Below are 14516 nucleotides of genomic sequence, written 5' to 3' on the forward strand. Positions count from 1 at the left end.
CAAACATGAACCAACATTTTAAACAAGTGCTTCATTTTATTAATTAACAACTAGAGCAGCAAAACTAAGACATGAAGACATAACATGGTGAATGACATGCGACATGAGACATTTGACTGATTTTTCTGCTTTTGCAAAACAACTCGCTTATACAGTAAAAACATCTCCAAAACTACAGGGGAAAGAACACATGGAAAACACTTCCTCCATTGATTTTAAAGATGCCGCCAAATGTCTGCCAACTCCCAAGTGCTGTTCAATGTTTGTAAAAAGCAACATTTCCAAATACTGCCAAATGTATCGCTGGGTGAGACGCCAAACTAAACAATAAGAGAACATAATGAATGGACTCAAAATAATACATGAGAAAAGCCAACATCAGCAGAGGCCACCCAGTGAGACGATCAGCACCCCTCTACCCAAGCATTATTCCCTGCTTCATCACACATACATCATTAAAACGATTTCTTAGAGATCCCTTCTGTCTGGCCATGTATCACTGGGCGGTACATCTCCACTCATGTTGAGTTCACTGGTCGTCTCTTTTTTGGTTGGATCAGTTCAGGTGTCTTGAGAGCATCAGAAATCCCTTTCTTGGGACGTTTGGCTACACCAGCTGTACGGTGGCAGCCTGAAGGTAACCCTGCAGGTACTGAAGAGCTTCTGCTGGCAGACTGGTGCTCAACATGGAGGGCACCTGTTAAAGATGACATTTCGTTACTTCAACATCTCAGCAGGTATTCTGGATGCACAGCTCACTGGAAGTCTGGAGACCAAGCAAGCGAGTCATTTTAGTGATTATCTCAGCATCCTTCTCGTGAGAGATACTCACCCTTCCAGGACAGGCGGTGGAGAGTTTGTGTAAGGACTGAGCTAGGAGGATTTTGGGATTGCTGACAGCGTCTCCGATGGGGTCATGCTCTTTCTTGCCTGCGAATGCAAGCTGTGAGAAAGCGGTCTGGTATCCAGGAGTGTCCTCGATGTCTATGAAATGCTCATCGTCTGGGATGCTGTCGTCTTCAGGTAACTCGAACAGACCAATCAAAGACTGCAACAAAGGAGTCCTAAAGAGAAAAAGCAGACTTTTCTCATCAAATGTTCAGGATTAATTCATCAGATCATCGGACAGCCCAAGTTATCTTGTTAGACTCAGACGATGTTTACACAAATTAACGATGTAGTCAAAAACAGAAAAGTTTGCGTTTAAACATCCACGAAAACGGACAAAAGTGCTGTAGTCAAGTGCAAGGCCAGTAGTTGGCGCTGTCACTTAGTAAACAGCACCTGTAGGGAAGTGACAATCGTATGTTGTATATGATGCGTCTCTGCTATTGGTTGTAATACAGGTGAAGTAAATACAGACTTTGCTAAAGAAGCGTCAGCAAACTCTTGAGCGGCAACAACACGTACTACGCACGCGCATGACATCATTTTCAAAGATTCCATTACTGGGTGTTTACACGGAAACGATAACGGTGCAGATTTAAAAAAACGTGCCCTTCAAAACCCGTTTTTAAAAAAATGCATAAAAAGTTTACCATTTTTGGCTGAAAACGTTGTCGTGTATATGGCTTCTCAATGACTAATAAGAGTGTCTACAGAAATCTATGGAAAAAAGTTTTTAGAAATGTGCTCTTTGTATCCTTGTTGTTTTCATAAGGTTTTTAAGAAAATGTAAATGACTTGTGAAATGTCATGGTGTATCCATCACGATTTAAGTAATAAGTGTACACATTGTAAATATTTTTCAAGGTAAGTTATTCACCATTCATAATATTTTGGAAAGTGGCACAACATGACATTATGGATGGTCATAAAGATGTCAAATTATCTGTAAGGTCATAATTGGCTGCTGGGGTCCACTCTGATATATACAATTTTTTTTTAAAGAAAAACTAAGCAAATTAGTCACCCAGATAAGCATCCTACTGTTTAATGAAAATTCTTTTTCCAGGGTAACTGCTAATGTACTGGGGAAATAGAGTTAAAAGCTGATGAGAAATCCACAAATAGAATTTTCACACGAGTTTTATGTTTCTCTAAATGTGAATACAGCAGATGCAATAGTTAAAGTTGCATTCTCATCCCCCTTGGATGACTGATATGCAAATTGTTCAAAGTTCACTAGGGATCTTAATTTCTATTTAAATTTCCCACTTTAATTATTTTAGATGTTTTCCATAAAACAGGGACAATACCAGAATAACAAGATGCTCTAAAAATCTCAAAAATTGGCCTAAAAAAAAAAATGCCTGTAGTGTGTCTTACCAGAGTTTGGTGTACTCCGTGTCCATCATGGCGGGACACTCAGTGAGGATCTTAGTGATGCCCACAGCACAGATCTTCTTCTCCACCGGCCCCGAGACCTTCTGCACCTCGGGAATTATGATCTTCTCTACAACCATGCCAAACATCCTAGTGGACACCCAACACATACACTTTTTTAAAAGATGCTTTGATGGGAAAATATAATGAAGCTAGTCAGTAATATCTGCAATGATTACGACTCGACATGTTTGAATAATAAAGCTACTTGCTTTGGCTGGATGCTATCAAATATCTCCTGCAATGCAATTGCTCCATATTTCACACAATAAAGGTTAATGAACACCAGGAAGCCTGTGTAGAGAAAAGGGGAGACAGATCAATAAAGTGAGCAATCTGTCATTTTAAAATTACAGGGCTCATTTAAATATGGGGTTAGAAGTCAACTCTGATCAGAAGTGACCGCAATCCCTCACTCTTAACAAATTTTGTAGTCTTGGAGCTCTGAAGCCTCTGGAAAAGCAAAATAAAGATCTGTTTCCTGTACTGGGTGATGGAATCTCTGCATTAAAAAAAAAACACACAGAACCAAATGAACAGAGCACAGAAATGTCAACTCTTTTATTCTTGTGTCCTCGTTGCACGTCTCTTACGTAGGCATGTGCTCCACTATACTGTTGAGCAGATAGAAGCCTTGATGGTCGTTAGCCTTGGATGCGATGAGCTTCTGGAATACTCCAAGAAGACCAGGCTGAAAATAAATCAACAAAGCGGTTGAGGTAAGGTTAACTGCATTGTGGCTATTCATCTAGCAAAAAACCAAACTAGAAGACATCCCATGAAACACTCACAATCTTATCAGCGGCTGTGCTGGCGATGGCGCCGGCTCCTTTCTCCAGATAGGCCTGCAGCAGCCGCACGAGCGGAGGGATGTTTCCGGTGCGTTCCCACAGCACGGGCTGCAGGAGGTGAGGAAACAGGGCCATGTAGGAGGAGGGGATGGAGCTGGTGTGGATCTCCAGCAGCAGAGACATCACCTGGAAGACGTACGGCACAAACTCTGCAGGGCCAGAGGAGGCGAGAGGAAAGGCCCATAAAAACATGGCTTCCATCAAGAAGTCACATACAGGAAACACCGCTCTCTCGTTCAGATGTTTGGAGTCAGTAAAGACTTTTGACAGAGCACTTTGATCCATATATAAGGCGCTCTGGATTATAAGGCGCACTGTCGTTTTTTGAGAAAATTAAAGGCTTTTAAGTGCGCCTTATAGTGCGGAAAATACGGTAAATGCAGACTCCATACTTCTGAATGGTTGTGTAAGCCATCATACAACTGTGTGAAAAAGGTTTAACAGCTTTCTAACAGCGTAACGCACCCTGCACATCATTCTGGAGGATCTCAGTAAACACAGGAAACAGGGCCTCTTCGAAGCTGTTCACCGTGTCTGGATTGGCCTTGCAGGTGATCCTGATGGACAGGCACAGGGACTCAAACAGGTAATGGTTGAAATGTGGCTTACTGGGATTCTGTTGAGAAAAGAGATTCATGCACGTACATAATTTATACTGCTTACTATAAAACAGTTATTTGAATGACTAAATTAAGTCTAACATTTGCCACACGATCTCACCGTTACACATTTTATTCAGCCACTAGCTATTTGAATGCAGAATATGTGCATGCCTCAGAAATTGAACTAGTATGCTGAATTGTATAGTAGCATGGCATGCCGAACACATCTCTGTATAGAACATGGACATATCCCGTCCTGCCTTTAGGATCAAGTCCTGCTTGGGAAGTGTCCCCTTTTATGGACGGATATTTCTGTGTGTCCTGCCAGTGCATCTGATGCCATGGACTGAGACAGAGAGCACATGACTGGACACAAACCTGAGCTCAAGCCTCCTTCACAGGACAGCAGATTTAGTGACCGGCTTACCTTGCTGACGAGGAGAAGCTTATGGGTGAGCTGGCCAATGAGAGTGGGGATGTAGGGCACAATGGCTTCCTGTAAGAGGGAGAAACTCCTCATGATGGCTGGGGAGGTGACAAACAGAAAAGGTCAAGGACTATATAACTACAGAAAGGTGTTTTGTGAATCTCAAAGAGGCAATAACCTTTCATGATGTACTCGTTCTCAGATGAGCCAGGGATTGCTAAAGATTTGAACAGATTGTTGAGTAACTGTTCTGTGAAGGGTGCCATTTCAGTAGAAGTGATGCTGAAAAATAGGATTCGTTAAGAAAATCAATAAACGGCAAAATTCAGAACATGGCCATTCTTATGTCTTGTACTGGATGAACTCACAGAGTGGTGTTGTTGGCTCCTCTCATGGTGAAGAGTCTCTCGAGTGCATGTGCTGCGTAGGTGTGCTGAACGATGCTCTCTGCCTGCAGGTGGGCCACCAGGAGAGGGACAGCCTCCAGCAGCTGCTCTTTAGGGAGCTGGAGGAACAGACAGAAGCCAGACCAATCACACCCAGTCAAGGCATGCTTGTGTAATGGACAGAGAACAATGGAATGGAAAAGAAAGTGCTTACTTGACTCCTGAAGGTCATGACATACTTGATGGCATCTGCTTTCAAAACTGGAAACTCGTTCACTGAGGAAAAAAGAAGAAAATACCTGTCATTCAGCATCATTTCAGTTCAGTTTAAAATGCTAAACGAGATGAGCAAGGCCAATTACCATTGGGAGATTTCAGGTCTACTAGAATGTGGTTGACAAAGAATTCGGACAGGTTCACCAGCTCATTGGCTTGTGTTATTCCATGCTGTAAAACAGAAGTACACCTTTGTCAGACTGGATCTCAGAACTATAGCTCACAAGCCAACAGAAATCAGACGGGCTCCTATAATCTGAAAAGAAACTGATATGTAAATGTTACTTGTTAAACATCAGAAGCTATAGCCTACATGGATAAAAAAAAAAAAATAATAAAAAAATAAAACAAACATGACGCTTGTAAATTACATTTTGCAGATTTACTCAGTGTATAAAATGTGGTACTAGTGTTGTCAAAAGACCTGGTACTTTGGTACCAAGTTGGTACTAAAAAAATATGAAAATGTGACTGTAGCAGGTTTCTTTAAGTACCGGTGGTATCGAGGACCCGGTCAACCTGGTGCTTGACGCATTCAGTGCTATTTCCACGGAGCAGAAAACGCGGACGGAATCTCAAAATCCAGTCATGAAAATGAAACTTACATCTTAATATGGACAGTCACGGTATTTGTCAAAGTTCAAATCAAATCAAATCAAATCTCCATATGGACCACATTCCTGCCAACCTTGGAGAAATTTTATGAGTACTACAACTACAAAAGTCTAACTAGTAAAATGTTTACACGCTATGTGAAAACTAGTACAAGTATATAAATAAATAAGAGGCTTAACAATACTCATGTTTGCGATCTCTGCTGAATAAAGTGCTTCATCCTTTTTTTCTGAGGAAATCCAAATCTCAAATACTCAACCAAATCACATTTTGGGGTGAATTAAATCATATTCCTCTCATCGCGAAGCAAACAGTAAAATAAAAATAAAAACTTTATTTAACATTAGAATCTGTATAGCGCGTTCAGCGCGGGGGCGTGGTCGAATTAGAAGATAATGAATGGAGACGTGAAAAACAGACATTGCGTTATTTTCATATGGATTACTTTATCACAGCATATTTGTTTTTGGCAGTACTTAGTTTAAAATGAGACATGTCAAGCTTTCTAGATATATCTCTCATGTCTCTTCATTGAGTATTCACGGAGTTACACTTCATTTTAATGACGTGTTTGTAAATGAAGATCAGCGCAGACGAAGGCTGCAGACAGCATACCTTGTTTGTTATCTTTATTTTATAAGTGCACAAAGTTCTGTTGTTATTATGTCTGTATACAAATAAAAGTAGACCCTTTACAGAATCGATTGATGTATTGATCTTATCTGTACGATCAAAACTGAAAGTGTAATTTAAGTTCTTTTCGGGGTTATCAGGAGAAAATGACTCAAAACGCGTATACACGTTAACCGACTCAAGAGGGTTGAACAGAACACTTCAAAACGAAAGAAAACAGACTGCTCTCTGCTTATGTAACGTTAATCCGTATGAAATGTGCATTTCTCTGGCGCGTTCACTACTGCGAAGATCGCGAGACAGCATCGTCAACTTTATCTTTGCAGTCGACACGACTGATACAGAAAACACTTGTTTATTAATAATTATATTCATAAAATATAAAATATTCATAATCATTACTTTTGCCGGTTCTTTGTGACAGCTTTTAGGTGCGTTTATTGGCAGCGCCAACCTTACATGTTAGCCTCATAGACTGTAAAAAAATATGGACGTAGTGTCCGTGACGTCACCCATAGACTCCTCATTAGCGGTTTTGAAGCCTGAAGTGTTTTGAAGTGTGTAAAGCGGGCCGTCGCCATCTCGGCAGCGCGTCACTGCGCGACTCTCCCGGATAATCGAAAATTGGCAAAAAGGCGGGAGCTGATTGCTGAAGCCACACCCACCTAGCGCGACGGCATTGTCAGCAGCTGCAATCCACCTATCACTTAAGTGGCCACGCCCTTAATTATGCAAAACTTTAAGTCTTAATATAATTTAAACGGATGAGTTTTAAAAAAAATTCACCCCCCTCACAGTTGTCATGAGGGGCAAAATTAGCAATATAGACCAAAATCATTTTTTGAACCAGGCTGTAAACATGTTTTTTTCTGCTGTAAAGTTGGGCATTTTAACATGGGGAGTCTATGGGACTGACTCCCTTTTGCAGCCAGCCTCAAGCGGCCAGTCGATGAACTGCAGTTTTAGTCACTTCCTTATTGGCCTCACGAGAGAGAGCGGGAGGTTGCCACTTGGTTAGCCTACATGAACGCGTGAACTGAACTGAGCTCGTCCCAGCTGGACTGCTTGTTATGATGTCAATGTAATTTTTTTTTATGTTCATAAATTAAATTAGGCTAAACATAGCCTAACTGTTACCTTTACCTTACCTTAATCAGCACCTGGCCTGTCTAAAACCTTCTAGATTTCAAGCCATTCCACCACTTTTCTAACTGCCAACTAAGCTTGTGGATAGGAGGGGCAGGTCGGCGGCAGGTTAACATGCAGCGCTCTGATTGGCCGAAAGCTTTTCACTCCACTTAGCTCAGCGGCAGAATCCAAGTAAACTGAAATCGGTGAAATGCGAGAAGCAACAAAATGCGTACCTAGAGAGCAGAGAATCGTACAAGCGTACATATGGGTCAAAATGCGTGCAGAGTACGAAAAATGCGTACATGTTGGCAGGTCTGGGACCAGTATCTGTAAATGTTAAGCCGCAAAAGTTGGTTGAAATCCTGCACGAACGAATGGTTTGCTTACTACATAGACTGAAGCGCGTGACACTTGCATTAACTTAACTTCAACTGCCGTCTCTATGAGGACATAAATACATAAACTATATCACCAGAGATGTTCTGAGTCACTTCACAAGCATTTTACAGTTTTATGTGAGTAAAACCAGTGTCAAAATTAAAGTAGCCTGTCAAAATAAAGGTTCATTTTTACATAAAGGCATTGTGCTCGAAATATTAAATTAGTTAAATTAAATTAAATTTATGCATTTAGCAGACGATTTTATCCAAAGCGACTTACAGTGCATTCTGGCTATCAATTTTTACATATCATGTGTTCCCGGGGAATCGAACCCCCAACCTTGCGCTTGCTTAGCAGTGCTCTACCAGTTGAGCTACAGGAACACTATATTACTATTATTTAGCAAAATGTATGTGATACTGCTCCTACTTTTGAAAAAAAAAAAACTATTTTTTAAAGAAATCACACAATATTTCTTCTATGTTTTAAATTGAATAGCAAATCCCCTTTAATTACCAAAAAACCGTGGCAACACTATGTGGTACTGTCAAACGATTAATCACAACCAAAATAAAAGTTTGTTTCATGATGTGTTTACTGTGCATATTTATTATGTACCATATTTTTCGGACTATAAGAAGTCGCACTGGACTATAAGTCGCATTTATTTAGAACCAAGAACCAAGAGAAAACATTACCGTCTACAGACGGGAGAGGTCGCTCTATGTCTTCAGTGTAGACTACAGAAACACTGAGCAGCATAGAGCGCCCTCTCGCGGCTGTAGACGGTCATGTTTTCTATTGGTTCATTTCTCTTAGTTCGTGTCAGATTAAAGGCAGGGTAGGTAAAAAATTTATAAACAACTTTCTTCCAAATTCGTTTAAACTTTCTATATATATCAATGCATAATTAAAATGTAAGTACTCTGATAAAAAGAGTATAAAAATCGAGTGACTCTAGACCGTTTAATCTGTATTAAACACAGCTCATTATTTCCATTCGGGACGAAACATAGGATTGGCTTAGGCGACTGTCACTCTCTCGCAACCATGGCAACCACACTTTTGCCACACATGACCTGCCTACTTGCGCGCGTACGTTTGATTTGAGGAATTCAAGAGGCACGGATCCTAGGAATACCAAAACAATTGTAGAGAAACAGCAAGCAAAATTCACAGTACCGGCCTATGCAGTTTGTGAAGGCAAACCAGGCAAAAAAAAGGAAGACAGTAACAGTACAAGAAAAGGCAATGAACAAAAAGTCTTTGGATAAACAAAGAAATAAAACGTGAGTTAATATCGACGTGGCTTTCCAGCGATGCGAGAACTGAGGGAACTCAAGGGGCTGAAAAGTGACTCCTTGATGGCTTTATTTCTGCTGGACAGGTAAATCTTTATTTTTGTATTTTGATCATACATATTTTTTTGTTTATTTTTTCATGAAGCATGTGTCATTAGCACACGTAGCTGCATAATATAGCTAACATAACATTACTTAGCAAGCCGTAATAGAGACGATAAATAATCTATAGGCCTAGCTCAAGATGATAGCTATAGCGTGGCTTTGGAAGGAGCCCAGAAGGGAGGGGGTGGAGTGAATGGAAATAATGAGCTGTCTTTAAAACAGTCGTGAGAGGTCTACAGACACTCGATTTTTATACTTTCTTTTTCAAAGTACTTACATTTTAATTATGTATTGATATATAAATAAAGTTTAAACAAATTTGGAAAAAAAGTTTTTTATATATTTTTTTACCTACCCTGCCTTTAATTTTGATAAGTCGCACCTGACTAGAAGTCGCAGGACCAGCCATATTATGAAAAAAAGTGTGGCTTATAGTCCGGAAAATACGGTATATATATAAATACACACATGCTATGTTATGTTTATATATTAAATATATTTAAACAATGCATAATATATACAATTATATTAATATAAATACTTAAATGTACTGTAAATGCTTTCAAAATAAATGCTGTATGTGTGTGTATTTATATATACATAATTCGTAAACAAAAACTTTTATTTTGGAGACAATTAATCTCAATTAATCGTTTGATAGCACTATTAAGTTTTTTTTTTTTAAGGATTATGAAAACAAATACAAGGAGCGCTAAAGGATTTTCATAACTCTTGCTTTAAAACAATCTACAAACGTTAAATCTTCAAAAAAATGTTAAGGCTACCACTGCATTGGTCTAGAAAAAATATATACTTATGGATTTATAGTTGATTTATACACATTTTCAAAGCTTTCAATGTACTTACTCTCCATTATAAATGATCAGACAAAAACAAACTGTTTTTAATTTTGGTTAATCATCTCTGTACAAGAGACTTGGTAGTTTTTCCAAATAAAAGGAAATATCGGCATCTGCAAGATTAAAGAAATAATGGCAAAAAAAATATCACGCAACCCTTACATTATCTTTACATTAAATATTGCAATATCCACCCTGCTAAGATAAAAAACTAAAATTATCTAAGACAACACCACAAAAAAATAAACAGCTATATTAGTAGACAATTATTTGTGACTGTTAAAATTGTACTAACAAAAAATGCTAAACTAGAAAATAACAGTTTGCATTAAGTGAGAAGCAAGTGAACACCAGCAACACTTGATCAACAGTTTGATCTGAACCCACCCTCGCAGGGATCTCACCTTTTGTGTCTGAGCTTTCGAGGCCAGAGATGTGACCAGGTAGATAGCAGCATCTTTGTGTTTCCAGTTCACCCCTGGGTTCTTGGCATATTCTGTCAGCATGGAGCTCACATAGCCAGAGAAGATGCCCGTCACCGGGCCCTCAAAGAACTTACAGAGGCCTCGCACCAAATCACAGGCCGCTCTACGCCTCGTGTCGATGTCTATGAGGACAGGAGATATGATTCAGCACAGAAGACCAAGTGTCTGAACAATAGAGAGAAGCGTTAACATACCTGAGCCTTCAAGGTCTCTGATGATGTACTCTTCTGAGTTATCTTCAAAAGCCTCTTCATCTGCACCTGTTCACATACAATTATCAATTTACAACATCCTTCCGGATTATTTACACCAGCTACTAAAATAGAAGAAACTGACACATACTTCTGAACTCCATGTTGGGTACGATGACCTTCTCACAGATGCTGGTGAGAACATTTTGGTCTTCGAAGAGATGCTTATAGTGCGGCCGCTCACACACTGACGCCAAAAACTGGATAGCATTGCTCACAAGCTACAACAGACATAATGTTATCAGGAAAAACTCACAGCACTATGAAAACCAAAATAATGTCCGCCACCAAGTCTGTGAAGGTTTTCAACTCGCAACATGTGTAAATACAACATGTATTAAATGCAATTCACTTACCAAGTCATATTTAACCTCCTGACCAGTTGTGACCAGCAGGTTCCAGATAGCTGTGACGAAGCGAGGCAAGTAAGGCTGAAACTCTTCATCGTATTTTTGAGCATAAAGTGCTGCGTTATCACAGATTTGAGACTTTAACAGCTCCAACAGACCAGCCTCCTCCTCATCCTACATCAAGAAAGTCACATTTTTAAGGTTACAGAAAGCAGATTTGTGAGCATTGCTCTGTCGTAATACGAGAATAAACTCACATCTGTTTGCAACAACTTGTTATCCAAAGTCAGTAAGTTATGAAAATTGGTCATCCAAGTCTCCATGTTATCCTCAAAGAACTCTGGGAGATCCTGGGGAGATTAGAAAAGAGATGGTAACTGGAAAACCGGCACAGAAATGCAAATGGAGGAATGAACGGGTGTCAGTGTAGACTTACCTGGAAGTTAAGGCTGTAGAAAAGTTTTGAAATAAGTGTTAGGGAAGAGAAGAGCACTTTCAGGGCATTGATATCGGTTGCATGAGTTTGACACAAATCAATCGTAGCCTAAAAGTGAAACAAACAAGTGATGTTTACATTTCCATATCACACACACACACACACGGGTAAACACAAGTGATCACAACCACCAAATGACTTCACCTTGAAAAGTTCAGTGAGAGGCTGTGCGAATGTGTCCAGCACCAGCTTGATCTCGGACCACAGCTCATTGGACTTAAACTCATGGCGATATCTGAAAGACAAGAGACAATATTCAAACTACTGGATACAAATCAAATGTAAAGGTCAAAAAAAGTTACATATCAGAGAAAAACAAGACAATAACACCAAAAGGTTACACATAATGTTGCACCCATCTCAATCGCTCTCAAACACCTTTTAAAAAGAGAGTGTGCCGTGCGAAGAATCCCATTGATGATGTAGAAGTCCCCGCTCTGGAAGCGAGTCACCATCTCGGTCAGGAGATCCGGCCATTTCTGAGGAAAATCCTCTCTTCCGATGATGCTGATGGCATCACTCAGCTGCAGAGGGAGAAACAGTCACGTCCGGTTACAGATCTAGTTCTTATGTGTGCCCTTGCTTATTTATATACTTGCTCTTAATTTATTCATACTGTTCTTTAATCTTAAATAATGTTTGAACTATTTCATTAATTAGGCCAATAGTTTTTCCTGTGATATTAAAATAAAAAAAGTTTGAATTTAAGTGGCATCTAAACTTTTGGTGTCATAAGCTTACTTATTAGAAAAACAGGTTACATGGGTCAATAAATTAAATTAGATATATTTATTTGTTTTTGTAGCTGGGACAGTGAAGATTTTGGCAGGGAACGTTAATATTTGAACCACTGGCTTAGCTGTTTTAGCTTATTTTAACCGATTGTCTTATCTTTGAATCATCTTGAGGTCCTCTGGATGAGAAACACTGATCTACAGGCTACAGCAGTAAGGTTTATGAAGCCTCTTTCACACAGCGATTCTGGAAAATACACGGGTAATGTGTCCCAGAAATTGTTCCTGGGTTGCTAGATTTTGCACTTTCACACTGCCAGTGATTACCTGGGATATGTGCGTGCGTTCACACAAAACCGTAAAGGTCCCATAAAGACGGGTGACCTCTAATGTACGAATCGAAATGTTAGGCACGTTAACTTTGACTTAAGCTGGCGAACGATCAAAGGAACTAACTGATATCTGCTTCATTACAGTTTGCGAGCGTTGATCCGCCTTCAAAACACCCAGTAAAAGAGTCACACAAGGGTTATCTGAAACGGGTACCTGTTTTTGAATTTGCTCTGGGCTGCTTAACATCAAATTTACAATGTTGGCTTTAATAGCAGTCCGGTCAGGATCGGAGATTTTGTTTGGTTCATCCTCAACCTTAGGAAGAGAAAGCGCACAATTAAATCCCCATTAAACATTACCAATCACACCCCAGACTGTCTGAGCAGTATTTAACAGGACACGCACCACGCGCCAGTTCCTCTTGATGTAGTTCTTGAAGGTGACGGCCGCACACACGCGAATGACCTCGTCCTGGGACTTCTCTAGCATTGTGAGCAGTAAAATGGGGTAGTTCTGGTTTCCCTCCACCGATTCCAGAAATTTCTCGGCTAAAGATGAGAATACAAAAACAGTGCAGATATCAAGTTTAATTTATTGTCAATTCTTCCACATGTACAGCACATACAAACAGAGACTGAAACTGTGTTACTCCCAGATCCTTGGTGCATACAGGTAACACTACAGTACAGGAATACAGATAGACGTAGAGAAGACTTTTTTGTATAATGATATTATATTTAACAAAAAAAGATCTTAGACCTTTCTAATGATTCATAGTTATAGGCCCCCTTGCAGTTTTTCATAAAATGAAAGTTCGCTGAATAAGACAATTAGTACTATATCTTAAGTATCAAACTTGTTCTTGATTATTTTATAGCGTAATGGTGTTATTACAATAGAAATATTTGTTTAATGTTTGGTCAAATTATGCAGCTCTACAAACAAGCACAACAAAGCTGGTTTTCTTTCAAATTTTTCCCCCAAATTGCACAGCCCTATTGAAAATTGTGAAATTTTACTAATATATGAAATATTGGAGTCGTAAAGACAAAATATATTACGATACAAGGTTACATGGGTACAGTGAAATGTTTTTTTTTGTGCTGGGTTTAGTTAAGATTTTGGCTGGGCAACCAAAAATGCGCCAGCAGGAGGGGAAAAAATCCTAGGAAAATAGACAATATATTTAATTTTTAACATCAAAAAGTGAATGTTACCTGGGCGTCTCACAGCTGGGTCAGGGCTTAGTGTTTTCTGCAGATACTCAGTCAGGGTTTGGAGATTTCTATCATTGAGCTCCATGATTGCTACAGAAATAAAACAATATGTGCTATGAGAACCACTGCAGTGAGATATAATTACACTGCAGTAACAGTTATATCTAAAACAAGAAACAGAAGAAGAAAAACGGCTCGTATATTAATAGCGGTAGTAACATAGTTTATGATCTGTGTCACATTTGTTTGGCCTGCTCTGACTGAAGCGGCCTGACAGCTATCTCTCTCACATGTATGAATAAACACTTAATAATGATCTGTGGGTTATACGGCTGGTCTGTGTGCTCCACTGTGTCAGTCTGGCTGTGTATGATGGAGTTTAATGACAGAAACTCAGGCCATGATTCACGTGCTAAAGCTGTTAGCATTACGGAGAAGATACGCTAGCCATCCAAACAGTCACAATAAAAAGCGTTTCAGTACAAAACGATATTTATTAAACAATATGATAGACATTGAAAAAACCGCCAAATAGGGTTAATTTAGTGAAAGTAAGGAGGAACGTACGTTACACCGTTATGTGCTTAACGTTAGTTGACGAGCTAACGTTAACTCACGAGCTCACTTTAACAGTGTGCGCTGCGTGCGTTAATATTCAAACAGGATGATCCCGTAATCTCATAGCGAGCGGTAGATAATGTACTACGGATTTATTAATAATTAGATGACAAAGGGATAAAATGGTCTTACCGTTAAC

The 14516-nt window shown here is 39.5% G+C and overlaps 1 protein-coding gene across 1 annotated transcript in view; it reads right to left on the bottom strand.

Annotated features, from left to right (window-relative positions):
* Positions 1–16: 16 nt before the first annotated feature.
* LOC128022572 (exportin-2) overlaps positions 17–14516 on the bottom strand; it is a 14625-nt gene continuing 125 nt past the window's right edge. The window contains exons 1-25 of the mRNA XM_052610267.1: positions 14510–14516; positions 13760–13849; positions 12948–13090; positions 12756–12857; positions 11854–11999; positions 11620–11710; positions 11416–11523; positions 11237–11329; positions 10986–11153; positions 10721–10850; positions 10573–10638; positions 10298–10500; positions 4954–5038; positions 4806–4867; positions 4574–4710; positions 4384–4487; positions 4206–4303; positions 3642–3792; positions 3117–3325; positions 2919–3016; positions 2742–2827; positions 2538–2619; positions 2269–2415; positions 833–1064; positions 17–697 (exon numbers count right to left, since the gene is read on the bottom strand). The exon at positions 14510–14516 is cut by the window's right edge and continues 125 nt beyond it. Of these exons, the coding sequence (XP_052466227.1) occupies positions 608–697; positions 833–1064; positions 2269–2415; positions 2538–2619; positions 2742–2827; positions 2919–3016; positions 3117–3325; positions 3642–3792; positions 4206–4303; positions 4384–4487; positions 4574–4710; positions 4806–4867; positions 4954–5038; positions 10298–10500; positions 10573–10638; positions 10721–10850; positions 10986–11153; positions 11237–11329; positions 11416–11523; positions 11620–11710; positions 11854–11999; positions 12756–12857; positions 12948–13090; positions 13760–13849; positions 14510–14516 (2928 nt within the window). The 3' untranslated portion in view covers positions 17–607. The remainder of the gene's footprint in view (positions 698–832; positions 1065–2268; positions 2416–2537; positions 2620–2741; positions 2828–2918; positions 3017–3116; positions 3326–3641; positions 3793–4205; positions 4304–4383; positions 4488–4573; positions 4711–4805; positions 4868–4953; positions 5039–10297; positions 10501–10572; positions 10639–10720; positions 10851–10985; positions 11154–11236; positions 11330–11415; positions 11524–11619; positions 11711–11853; positions 12000–12755; positions 12858–12947; positions 13091–13759; positions 13850–14509) is intronic.

This window comes from Carassius gibelio, chromosome A11 (genome assembly GCF_023724105.1).
Source record: "Carassius gibelio isolate Cgi1373 ecotype wild population from Czech Republic chromosome A11, carGib1.2-hapl.c, whole genome shotgun sequence".
Classification (NCBI taxonomy): Eukaryota; Metazoa; Chordata; class Actinopteri; order Cypriniformes; family Cyprinidae; genus Carassius; species Carassius gibelio.